This window comes from Gobio gobio (assembly GCF_949357685.1).
Source record: "Gobio gobio genome assembly, chromosome: 21".
Classification (NCBI taxonomy): domain Eukaryota; kingdom Metazoa; phylum Chordata; class Actinopteri; order Cypriniformes; family Gobionidae; genus Gobio; species Gobio gobio.
In genome coordinates this window covers 27,392,774-27,405,935 of record NC_137117.1, presented here as the reverse complement: position 1 = coordinate 27,405,935, position 13,162 = coordinate 27,392,774, and the positions used below count along the sequence as shown (strand labels likewise).

The window sequence follows — 13,162 nt, the reverse complement described above, 5'->3', positions numbered from 1 at the left end:
AGTTCTCAAAACTGACACATTTTAAAGGGCCCCTATTATGCCCCTTTTTACAAGATGTAATATAAGTCTCAGGTGTCCCCAAAGTGTGTCTGTGAAGTTTCAGATCAAAATTCCAAACAGATCATTCAATATAACATTTTGAAAATGCCACATTTTGGGTTTGATAGCTCAAGAGGCAACCTCCCCCAGTTTATCTTGAAGCCAATACGGAAGTGATTTAAACTGCAATTAATCAACTGGCCGCTAGAGACAAGCTCCAAAAGGGAGCAGAATCTCATTGAGCTCCATGTTAAAATGCCATGGAAAAAAACATGTTTACAGCCTGGTACAAATTGTGGTTTTGGTCTATACGGCTAATTTTGCCCTTCATGACAACTGTGAGGGGGGAGATTTTTTTTATAACTCATTCGTTTACATTATATAAAGCCTTAAAGTTCTGCATAATTATGGGAGTGGCCACTTTGAGTGACCGGTGGATTGCCGTTTGTCTGCTGTCTGTTAATCATCGCATCACCTCAGCTCCACCCACATCCCGCCTCTTTGCCCATTTTCTGTTATCCGGGAGTGACGCGTGATGACGTGCTGCCAAGATGGCAACGGCCAGCTCGACCCTACTTTACGCTTCAAAACTGCTCTTCAGAATCCTATGGGTGGTGACACGGACACTACGTCCATATTTATTTTACAGTCTATGGTGAACACGCAAATGAAAACTGAAAATGTCAAAATACACACAAGGATATGTCAGAAACACAAGGATATGTCAGAAACACACAAAGTTCACATGAAAAAAGTTGGTTATGTCTGCATGTATGCAGCAAGTACAGAAATCCAGTGTGTATATTAGATCTGTGTATTAAAGTGAAAGCTGTGTAATATACAGTACCTACTGCTATATATGCTGTTAATATGAATCAAACAACAAAAGAGAAAGAGAAAATCAATCACTGCTCTTGACTGAATGAACTTTAGTAGCTTTATTAAGATAACATTTCTTACTTGAATGCTGCTGTTAATGCTCTGGCGATAAGATACACATGGCGGACTGTGTACTGCTCTCTGAGGGCTGGGTCTTTGCTAATACGAAGGTGTCCATTAACACTCGTGGGCGGGGCCTGTAAAATGTGACATCACATTGCCCAGAATCTGCAAACGGCTTATTCTGAGACACTGCTTATGATTTATGGGGATTTTAAAAAGAAGGAGTGGGTGGATTTGGGGGATTTCTATTTCCCAGCATGCTTTGCCGTGACACTCAAAAGGGACAGTAAAGGCCAAAATTAAGTGTTATATTATGTTTTTTGTGTGTAAGATTAACGTTAAGTGGGAAATTTAGTAGTGTTTAATGTTTTGTTACGCTAGTTTAGAAGAGTTTCTGTTTTATTGTATTTTTTTTGTAGGGTTAACATCAAGGTGACAAGTGGAGCATGAGCTTAGTTTAAGAACAGATATATGTTAAATGCATTATATTGCTGTCCTCATTCAGCAAGTGCTTTTCTATGCTAATGCCACCAAAGTATTGTGTAACCAATTAGCAAGGTGGCATTTATTGAATTAGCTAGTCAATTTTCCACTCCTTAAAATTTTGGAGATAACATGATAAGTTAACTTTTAAGTTAAATGTGTGAATTAGCTTACTCAAATATTTCAAGTTCAGATTAATTAAAATGTATGATTATAAAATAAAAATCTGCAAGTTCTGCTTAAACTTTACATTTCTTAAAGCTACACTATGTAACTTTTACGTCCACTAGAGGTCGCCCGTTCAAAACAAAGGCGTAGTTTGATGACGCCACGTTTGAGCGCAGAATCTTGGGACATGTGGTCTTCACCTCACAGCCGGTGGAAAACAGTCAGGATAGGATCTGGGCAGAAATCATGTTCATGGATGCGATTATTAACATGACTGTAGTATGAAGCAGAGCAGGACTGAGTGTTGTGGAGCTGAGCAAGGCCGCAGGAGCGATTGAAGAGCGGGACTGTTATTATGGCATAGTCACCGGCGGGACTTTTATTATGACACGGTTGCCGGCGCCACTTCCTCTTTTCCAGTCATGAGTATGAGGTAACGCAACTCTGTTTATCGTATTAGATATATCTGAGTGTGTTGAAAAGGAAGTTATGACGTTCGCTCGACGGCTGCTATGACACTTGTTCACACTGCAGTGAGAGTAAAGCGTTTCACTGAATAAAACCGGAAACCGAGGGTGACGCAGATATGACGCAATCGACAGGCGCCTCCCTCACATGCATAGCTCACACGTCCCGGTTCCTTGGTTTAAATAGCAATTTCTCACGATTTACAAATAGTTGGAAACATTTGGGATATTCTAAGTACTCAACTGAACAAAATATATAACACTGGCCTAGTGGTTTCTGGATATTTTACTGCAAAAATCCTACATAGTTCACCTTTAACTTTATTAACTATAATTAAACACATCTAAACACAAATACTGCTGTTATCTAATAGTTTGAGGCCATGTAGAAAAAAACAAAGGCATTCCAGTTTGTAATCACAAACAAATGTCAAGCTTTTTCAAATTATTTAATTACACAATTACATTTAAACATCTGCTATTTAATGTTGAGGCAGGTGCATGGCTGCGTGTCCCTGCATTTTCTAGCACACCCCCAAACTGTATAAGCTAACACACACACCCTTTTCCTACATGCCACATTTACAATACAAGCGGTTCCAGAGGCAGATGTGCATCTGCAAAGTGAACAGTACAGGAATACCAAGCCAGGAAAATGTCATTCATTAAGAGAAAAATTCCAGGTGTAAAAGTATCTTACACGGGTCTTACAAAATGCCCATCTGTAGCTAAGGAATGGCATTCCACGAGTCCACGACAAGCCGCCACACGTGCTGCACTGCATGTCGCAAGGAAGCGGAGACCACCGCAGAAGTGACTGATGTATCTGCCATCGCCTATAAGCAATATGATTGTTTTTATAAAGACCCAAGAAGCACAACATATTGGTACTATTGCGGTAATCGGTGTATATTAGACTTCTTGTATTTATCGTGTATTTATCAGGTAGTAATGGATATTTATTTGTGCATACTAATTTCCTCTATTTTTACATTTAGATCACATTTTTCTATCATTGAATGCTCACTTTAAAGTTAATATTTAAAATTAATTAAGCAAAACGCAAAATGAATATCCATTTTTGATATTGTACATTTGAATGTTTAAAGCATTTAAAATGACTGATTTTAGTTTGTGTTTTATTTTTTTATCTATTTAGACAAAATTGAGTGGAAATTAAATAGCCATTTTATTAATTACCATCCATAGCATGAAAATAATTATCAGAATATTGCAGCTATATATATATGTCTTTATATATACACATATTAATTATACATAGTGCACACACATATATTATGTAAACACAAACTTTTATTTTGTATGCGATTAATCGTTTAACAGCACTAATATATTGTGATTTTGTGTATATTGCTGTATTCTGCACTGTTTCTTGTCCGAGAAGCCATTTTATACAATGTATATACAGCCATTTTATACAGTTGAAATATACATACATATATATTCACATACACACATACTGTATAAAATGGCTGTATTGTATAAAATGGCTTATAAAAACATAGAAACATAGTGCAGAATACAGCAATACACACAAAATCACATATGCGATAATAAAAAGCATTTAAACACGTCATCAAAGAGAAGAGATGTCACTGCAAGGGAGAGGGGATTTTGTCTAATTGTATTTATAATTTAAAAATAATAATGATGTGCACAGATAATTTCTTTTTTTAAATGCAATATTCCATAAAAAAAAAAAGTATCAATTTTGATTTCACTGATTTAAGAATAAAAGGTGGGCTAGCATAGACAATGCACTGTCAAACCCTCAACTGGAATGTGAAAAATCAGATAGTGAACCTACAGGCACAGGCAAAGCAAGGCAGTCATTGATGTTTGAAGTCAAACAATCACAATCTAACTATTGACAGATCATACTACAGTAGAATGTTCCTCCACAGATAATACTGATAAAACTGATGGTACAATGAAGCGCTTATGAAGGAGTAGGTATAAGCAATGCACCCAATAAAGCCTAAAGCTAGCAGACCTATAGGTTTTGTCTACATGAAGTTTATTCCAAAACAGGACAGAGTTCACAAAGTACACATGCCCTAAGACACATATAGACATTCCATTACAATGGCACATGCTCACACACCTTGATCATATTCCTTGTACAATCATTAACACACGGTCTCACTGACCCACATGGAGTAAAGAGAGTACAATGGGCACAGAGCCCACAGCTCCAGATAATGAACTTGTGTTTGTGCCAAAAAAAATAACTGTAAAACGTGTTATAGGTGATGATTAGCATTTACATTCCTGGTAAACAGTGGACAAACTTATTAAGGTGTCCATCTTATGTTATAAAGTCATGAGTATATCTTGCCCTAAACAACAAGCAAACAAACCAACTTCCTGTCATGAAGCTTTTTATAGTAGCCTGTGTCATGCCATCCGCTTTTTTCAGGTCATGTTTTATGTTTATTTTAAAATGCTATAAAATTTGTCACACACTTTAGGTGAGTAACCTCAGGTGTCGGACTGCACGATTTTTTGGGTGGGGAAGTCTAATTTAATTTAATCAATTTAAAATGCGATCTTGGTTTGCTGTGCTTGTTTGGAGGGATGCGCAATTTGGTCCAAAATATTGTGATTATCTATTAATATGACAATAACAATACTTCAACGTTAAATCATCAAGTTTTTATTTTGGCTGAAAACCACAGGGGACCCTTAAACTTCTCTTTTGTTGACAGACAGCTCTTTTTGTTACATGTATGGGAAGATGGTTGGCGTATGTTGCGTTCCCAAATGCACATTATAAGCGACCTAAACTCAGAGCAGACACAGAGATGGAGTTTGAGTGCAGTAATATCTACTGTGAATCAAGCCGTTCTGAGATACCGGCCGGCTGAAAACCCCAGATCATGGAGCTGCTCGCTTGTAAAAGAACACAGTGCGGCACTTCACTTTAAAACACGCAGCACATATATTTATTTATTTAAAATCACAGCCGTAGTGATTTTATAAATCACACTAGGCTAAATAGCAAGTTCAGTTTTAATTAGATTAAACATGCAGGCTCATTCAGGTGTCCCATTATTGTGAATAGAATATTATAATGTCAGCAGAAATTCCATTGTCCACATTTCATAAAAATATTAAACTGCTATGTAATAGTCTAATATTAAACACTAAGAAAAGAGATCTTACAGAAAACATAATGAAAATGAGAGAGTGAAGTTGACTCCTTCACACTGGAAGCTTATTTAACACCCCTTCATCAAACCAGGCTTCCCAGCCACTACTTAAAATATCTTTTAAAAGCCACGTATAGAAATCACACACCTGAGACTGTTATCATTTCCACAGCATTCCTCTCATGCTCTAAATTCTGGCTGAACCTTTAAACACAGCTTTCTGATCCACAGAAACAAGGCATCAACATTCAAAAAAAGCAGATAATATCTTCATATCTTGCATATTCACACTGAACAGAACATCAGAGGGACTTGGCTAATGCATTTCTTCTAATGTCTGATGTTAGCATGTGTCGCTAAGCTAATAACACAATAGCCTAAGAAGTCAATTAAAAGCACTCAAACACACATTTTATTATCAACACTTCAGTACTGAATAAAATATATTTATAAATCACCACATTATCTTGGATGTATTTTTTATTTGGTGTAATGTATTATGGGATTGCCATATGATACATTTATTGCTACCTCAGAATTAAACTAAAATGAGGTACCTAGCATTTTGGGTGAATTTTGTTTCCCTTTAATCGGAAAGAAGAGTATGAGAATTGGTAGGGAAAAAATGGGAGCTGGGAACATGAAAGGTCATCTGGATGATGCGACGGAAGCCATATTGCGCAAGAATGCCCACCACACACCAGCTGATTGGTGGAGAGGAGACTGAATGATGGACAGAGGCCAATGGGCAAATTTGGCCAAGATGCCGGGGTTACACCCCTATTTTTTTTCCCCGAAGGACATCTTGGGATTTGTAATGACCACAGAGAGTCAGGACCTCGGTTTAAAGGGTTAGTTCACCCAAAAATGCAAAAAAGAAAAAAAAAATTATGTCATTAATTACTTACCCTCATGTCGTTTGACACCCATAAGACCTTTGTTCATTTTCAGAACACAAATTAAGATATTTTTGTTGAAATCTGATGGCTCAGAAAGGCCTCCATTGGCAGCAACGAAATTTACACTCACAAGACCCATAAAAGGTATTAAAGACGTCGTTACAAAGTCCATCTCACTACAGTGGTTCTACAATAATTTTATGAAGCGACGAGAATAGTTTTTGTGTGCAAAAAACAAAACAAAATAACGACTTTATTCAACAAGTGCTTGTCTTCCGTCTAGGCCTCCGACGTGAACTCACGAAGCACCACAACGCATGCGCGAGAATAGAGCCGGCGTTCTGACACATGACCCAGAAGCGAGGAGCTTTGTTTACAAGCAGAGGAAGACACGCTGTATCTAAGCTGCTAAATTCTACATTGATCGTGCTTTAGGTCTTGGCGTAGTGGTCAAAATGGGGCTAAAGTGTGCATTTCCTGGATGCCCGAACGCCGGCGCTACGTCATATTCTCGCGCATGCGTCGTGGTGCTTTGTGAGTTCACATCAGAGGCCTAGACGGAAGACAAGCACTTGTTGAATAAAGTCGTTATTTAGTTTTTGTCTTTTGCGCACAAAAACTTTTCTCGTCGCTTAATAAAATTATTGTAGAACCACTGTAGTGAGATGTACTTTATAACGACGTCTTTAGTACCTTTATGGGTCTTGTGAGTGCAAAATACATTGCTGCCAATTGAGGCCTTTCTGAGCCATCGGATTTCAACAAAATATCTTAATTTGTGTTCCGAAGATAAACAAAGGTCTTACAGGTAGGTAATTAATGACAGAATTTTCATTTTTGGGTGAACTAACCCTTTAACGTCTCATCCGAAGGAAGGTGCTTATTGACAGTATAGTGTCCCCATCACTATACTGGGGCATTAGGACCCACACAGACCACAGGGTGAGCACCCCTGCTGGCCTCTCTAACATCTCTTCCAGCAGCAAGCTAGTTTTCCAAGAGGTCTCCCATCCAGGTACTGAACAGGCTCAACCCTGCTTAGCTTCAGTGGTAAACTAGTCTTTGGCTACATGGTGATATGGCTACTGGCAAGTAGTAGGCTATTAGTACCTACTCAGACAGTATACAATTTCAGAGGTAACTCGGTTCTTGATCTGGGGTTCGCCGAGGCGCAGCTGCACCATATATACACACAAGGCCTTTTATAGCTCTAACTAAAGCAGCATAATTTTGCTGAATGCTGTTCATAACAGCCTTTGCATTACAAGGGAATGTAATGCAACTACAGTATGATGTCTAAACATGCCATCTTGATAGACAGCTCACTAGGGTTTGGAACAGAGCCAGTGTTGCCGTGTTTTTCCTGTCCATTTTACAGACATTTAATCTTTTAAGTGCACTTTCAACAGGGGATATGCATTTAGGCATCTAGCTAAATGACTAGTGATTGAGCATATAAGGATCCTGATAAAATAATATAAAATGCACTGATAATTGCGCTGTGCTACAATGAGAATAATGGGCCAAAATTAGCGTGTTGATCCCCCTCTTTCTCACATGTCAAAACTAATGGCCATCCTCAGCACTGTTCTCATTCCATCCTCAGTGAAGCACCCTCACTATTGAAATCCTGCTCCTCTTAGTCTCCACTTCTCTCCCTCTTGTTCAGTTTCTCCCTCTCTTTTGATTCAATACATATTGCAGAGAGTTAAAATGACTGGCACCTGCATCCCACGCATGAGCACCAGGACTACAAGTGTCAGAACATAAGCATGTGTACTAACTGTTAGCCCATCAAATTACAACTACCCTGATCAAGAAAAAGCAGTTTTTGTTTCCACAGGTGCAATGTGCAGCAGGCAAATAGCATTGAATCTATAATGAGTTCAATTAGCATAAAAGGAAACGTGCCAATAACTTAAGTTAAATACAGCGCAGCACTGCTTTAGTGCATTAAGCACCTGGTTGAACTGAATTGCAAAAGCTTTATACATTTGCAGCATTTTGGCACTCTAAGTTTTAGTTTTAAAATGCAAGACTACAGACACGTTTTTTTAACTTGAACGCCGCATTTTGTAAAAATTGAAATGTAACACACAACAGCATAAGAGTCCATCTAGTGCATGTTTACATAGAAAAACAATACAGAGCATATTTTTGCATTTAAAAACGTGAGATACAGGGTTGTGGAATTAAAAAACACAAAAAACACTTTTATAGATGTTTTTTTAAATTGTTGAATTACTTTTAACTTGAATGGGGAATGAGACTACAAAAGACACGAGACATGAGCATGGTCAAACATGTCCATCTAGAGCATGTTTACATAGAAAAACACAGAACATGTTTTTGCATTTAAAAATGAGACGCAGAGCAGTGCAACAAAAAGTTTAACTTTTTAACTTGAATTTGCGCCATGTATCTCTTTGTATGTTTTTGGTTGTAAATATCAACCAAAATATTCCTTGCCTTGTTTAGCAGAGTTTGCCGCAGGTGTCCAATTTCCTCTCCATAATGCATATACCTTTATTTTTAAACACAAAGAAGCAACGGAAAGCAAACACAATGCCTCTGATTGCTGCTCTTCAGAGAGAGAAAGCCCAGGGACTACTGCTAAAGAAGAGAGAGGGGTAACAGGTTGGTCATGTTTTCGTTTGCTTAAGTCTAGATTGTTTCATTGAAAAGGGTTCTCGTGGGAGCTACTGTGAAAGACCTCCCCGGTGGGGGGCAGGTGGGGGTCTGTGTGTTTGAACTTCACTTTATTTAAGAAGCTTATCCCCTGCTTACCTCACTGGAGAGTCAGTCTTTGATAATGACATGGGATTGTGTGTGTTGTCATCAGTCACTTTATGATCCCCTTAAAGGTTTAGTTCAACCAAAAATGAAAATTCTGTCATAATTTACTCACCCTCATGTTGTTCCAAACCTGTATGTTTTTCTTTCTTCTGCTGAACACAGAAGAACATATTTTGAAGAATGTGGGTAGCCAAAGAATGGCAGTAGCCATGGACTTCCATAGTATATTTTTACTATGGAAGTCAATGGCTACCGTTTAGTTAACTCTCAACTGTTTGGTTACCCACATTCTTCAAAATAGCTTCTTCTGAGTTCCATACAGGTTTGGAACAACTTGAGGGTGAGTAAATAACAGAATTTTCATTTTTGGGTGAACTAACTCTTGGATGGTAAAGATATGACCACCATACTCTAGTTTATGCAGAAATCCATTCAGTTTAATCTGTGACTTACCCAGAAGCAGAACACCGAAATATTTGGCCTTCATTGTGGGCTATCAAACGAACATGAGCAGCTGATTTCCAGAGGCCTGAAATACAAAGAAAAATAAGAAAAAGATTAATGTGGATCAGCAGCTTACAAACAAAATGTAGTATTAGGTGCTTAAGCTATTCATACAGTGCATTCACAAGACATTTAAAACAGCATCTGAATGTGAAACAGGCATTCTTAGAATGAAATATAGCGATATCATTTTCGCAATATTTATTTGTTAATTGGACAGAAACCATTACAAACGATTTAAAATGATCTTCAATGGTTCTATACTGTTTGTACTATTTGTTTACATTAACTATACAATAGGCTAAATGAAAAAAAAAAAAAAAAAACAGCACTTAACCAGATTCATGGTCAGTCAGAGATTTAATTAAGAATAGACTATTGACAGTTATAAGTCCTATTATTGCATCAATCCAGCATGAACTACACTATACCAGTGGTTCTCAACTTGGGGGTCAATATATTATTAATATGATAAATATTAATGTTAATAAAATGAATGATATAAAACATACAATCAAGACATAAACTTCCAGTTTCTGTTAATAATATTATATAAATAATAATAACATAAATTAATGTAAACAGTTATAGTGCTGTTAATACAAAAATATATCTATCTTATCCAATATAATAATATATCTGTACTATATACTTTCTAAAGTTATATTATTTGGGGCTTTTTTGCCTTTATTTAGAAAGGACAGACAGGAAATCACAGGAGAGAAGGGAGGGGACAGGGACTCGGGTCGCCCGAAGCACAACCACACCATATGTCAGAGCACTTGCCCACTCGGCTATGTCTCCGCAGTATTATATTTTGAATATATTAGCGCACTAGACATTTCACCAAATGAATATTAAAGATTTGAAGCGAGGAGGTGAGAGTGAAGCCATGCAGCTTTTGTCTGATGGGACCATGAGTGTGAGCTCAAGAGAGGAGTGTCGGGCCCCTGGCTGCAGGCTCTTCAGTGTGCTGGTGAGAGGAGTGACAGGTCAGATCCACCACACAATGCCACAGCCTCCGTTTCCCACACAGCTTCCACTCCATATTTCACTGCCACTAAATCCTTTCACACTCACTCAACTACTATAGAGAACAAACCTGATGTTATATCAGTCAATATATTGGCTATAATACATAGAGCCGCAAACATAACTTAATGCTAACTTAAAACCTTCTAAAAAAAACTTTTTACATAATTTCATGATTTTAAACCCCTTAAAAAATCTGAAATGAAAGAATTGACTGTCGTATGGGACATTAAATCAAACGTCACAGTCCTTAAAGTCTCAGTCTAGACCATACCAGGACACTAAGGTATGATGCCTCATAGATAAACAGCACATCATGATGACATTGTCAAATCAAAGAAGAATGACAAAAGACAGATAAAGTGAATAACAGGATGAAGACAGGATTTGCAGAGTTAAAACTGGCTGGCAAGACAACAGATAAAGCCAGCATGACCTGCGCATCACCTGCATCTGTGTAGACCAACCAAAGCACCAAAGACCCTCTGATTCTTTATCTAAAGCATTATATGTAAAATACAAGAACAATATAGTACTCACGCAACCACACAAGTTGATAAATATCCTCTGGATCCTCTGAGAAAGGCTCCCTTGCAGGCACAAAAAGAGAAAGACTGGTTGTGTGTGAGACTTGGGGTGTATAAAAATGTGTGAATGTGTAAAGTTAAGAACCAAAAAAAAAAACTCTACAGGCACAACTGGCCTTTCCGGACAAAAACAGAAGGAATGGCTTAGGCCAATCAGAGTGGACAGAGAACGGTTCCCCCGCCCTCAGCGCAGCAATGGGGTGAATGGAGAGTGATTCTTATTCAAATGCAGCTGTCACTCTGAAAGCCACTGTTTGAAAGGGGGAGCCGGTCTCCAGGCTGACGGAATGCACTGAACCATTCTTTAGGGGGGCGTTGAGCTGGTTAAGGGGTACAGAGGGGAGGGCAGTGATGCTTTGGCTTTCTCTGACCACACACACCCTCTACCCTCTATCTATCTATGCCAATTCGGAGCACTAGCTAAGCTATTTTACATATAAAAATAAATAAGAAAATATATTTTAAAAAATGGGCCTGCAGATTTGTTTTACTGGCTGACTCTGATCACTAGCAAACAATACACTAAATTCTGTATAAAATGTTTACGTTACTAACACAAGTGAAATATTACAGAGATCAATATTAATGTATAACATATTAAAACACTCCTTACACATTCACACACTAAATAAAGAGACTAAACTGGCACTGATCTTCAGTGTTCAATAGGCTGTCAGCATATCTGAGATAGCAACTTACTCAATCATGTAGGGCGCACAGAGCTTTTAAAGGGAAACTTCACCCAAAAATGATTTGCTCACCCTCAAGCCATCATAGGTGTATATGACATTCTTCTTTCAGACGAATACAATCGGAGTTAAACTTATTCAACCTACGCAGGAAGTGTAACGCCTCTCACAGTTCAAAACGCTTACGCTACGTCCGACATAATCTTCGCGCCAGTTATGCTTTTTCACAAGTTGAATACAGAAGGCTGTCTGCTAGATATTTTACTGTATAACGTGTTAAATATGGATATTTTTCTTACAAATTAAACCCCTGGAACTGTGTGGATTACTTTTATAATGGATGGATGCACTTTTTTGGGATTAACATTTTGGCTGCCATTATAAAGCTTGGAAGAGCCAGGACATTTTTTTATATAACTCAGATTGTATTCATCTGAAAGAACAATGTCATATAAACCTAGGATGGCTATGGGATCATTTGAATTTTTGGGTGAACTATCCCTTTAAGACAGCAGCTAAATGACTTCATCTGCAAACATCAGCAGAGTGAAGGCCAGCCTGACCACATGAAGACAAAGACTACAAATTTGCACTCACACTGCGGATGAGTGACTCATGAACAAGTGCAGATGGGTGTGAAACGTGGTAAACCATCTATTCCCCGAGATAGGTGAGAGTGGAATGCCACCTCACCATCTCAATTGCTTTGTTATTATGGTTATCTGTAACTTATGTATTAGGAAAATGTCTGGAAGAGTAATTAATTCATTTATTTCTTTTGTACTGAAGTAAATCATTTGACGGCAACATTACCTGAATGAACTGCAGTATTTGACAGTTTTTCTCACTCCTTATCATATCAGAAAATATATATACCGGTAGATATATGCTGATAAACAAGAGACTGAACAAGGCAGGTACAACATATCTCAGTCTATGAGTTCTATTGTCTACTGGTGGGTTTCAGAGAGGTTTAACCTGAGAATAGAGTAGATAAATCATCTAAGCTAAATATTTAAAGAACTCAGCAGAACTGAATCAATTATTGAGTTGAGCTGAAATTGAGTGACTAATGGGATAATTTGACTGATTTGAACTGAGTTATGTAACGTCTAAACTTCACAAAGATCAAACTGAAATTTAAGAACATACAACACAGTGACATTTAGAACAAAACACAAAAATCACCATTTGCAACACTTTGCGGATTTGGTATCACATTAAAAAAACATTCAGACAATATGAAAAATAGGACCGCACTCATCATATTCAGTATTAGGTAATCAACTCATAGCAATAGAAAAACACCTACACTTACTGCTTGAAAATGTCAGCTGCAGGACTGGTTTTATTTTTTAAAACATTTCAAATGACTAAATGTGA

The 13,162-nt window shown here is 37.7% G+C and overlaps 1 protein-coding gene across 1 annotated transcript in view; it reads right to left on the bottom strand.

The window, feature by feature from the left end:
- lamb2l (laminin, beta 2-like) overlaps positions 1-13,162 on the bottom strand; it is a 48,829-nt gene that overhangs the window by 27,667 nt on the left and 8,000 nt on the right. Inside the window, exon 2 of the mRNA XM_079803088.1 lies at positions 9,421-9,496. Coding sequence (XP_079659214.1) covers positions 9,421-9,454 — 34 coding nt within the window. The 5' untranslated portion in view covers positions 9,455-9,496. The remainder of the gene's footprint in view (positions 1-9,420; positions 9,497-13,162) is intronic.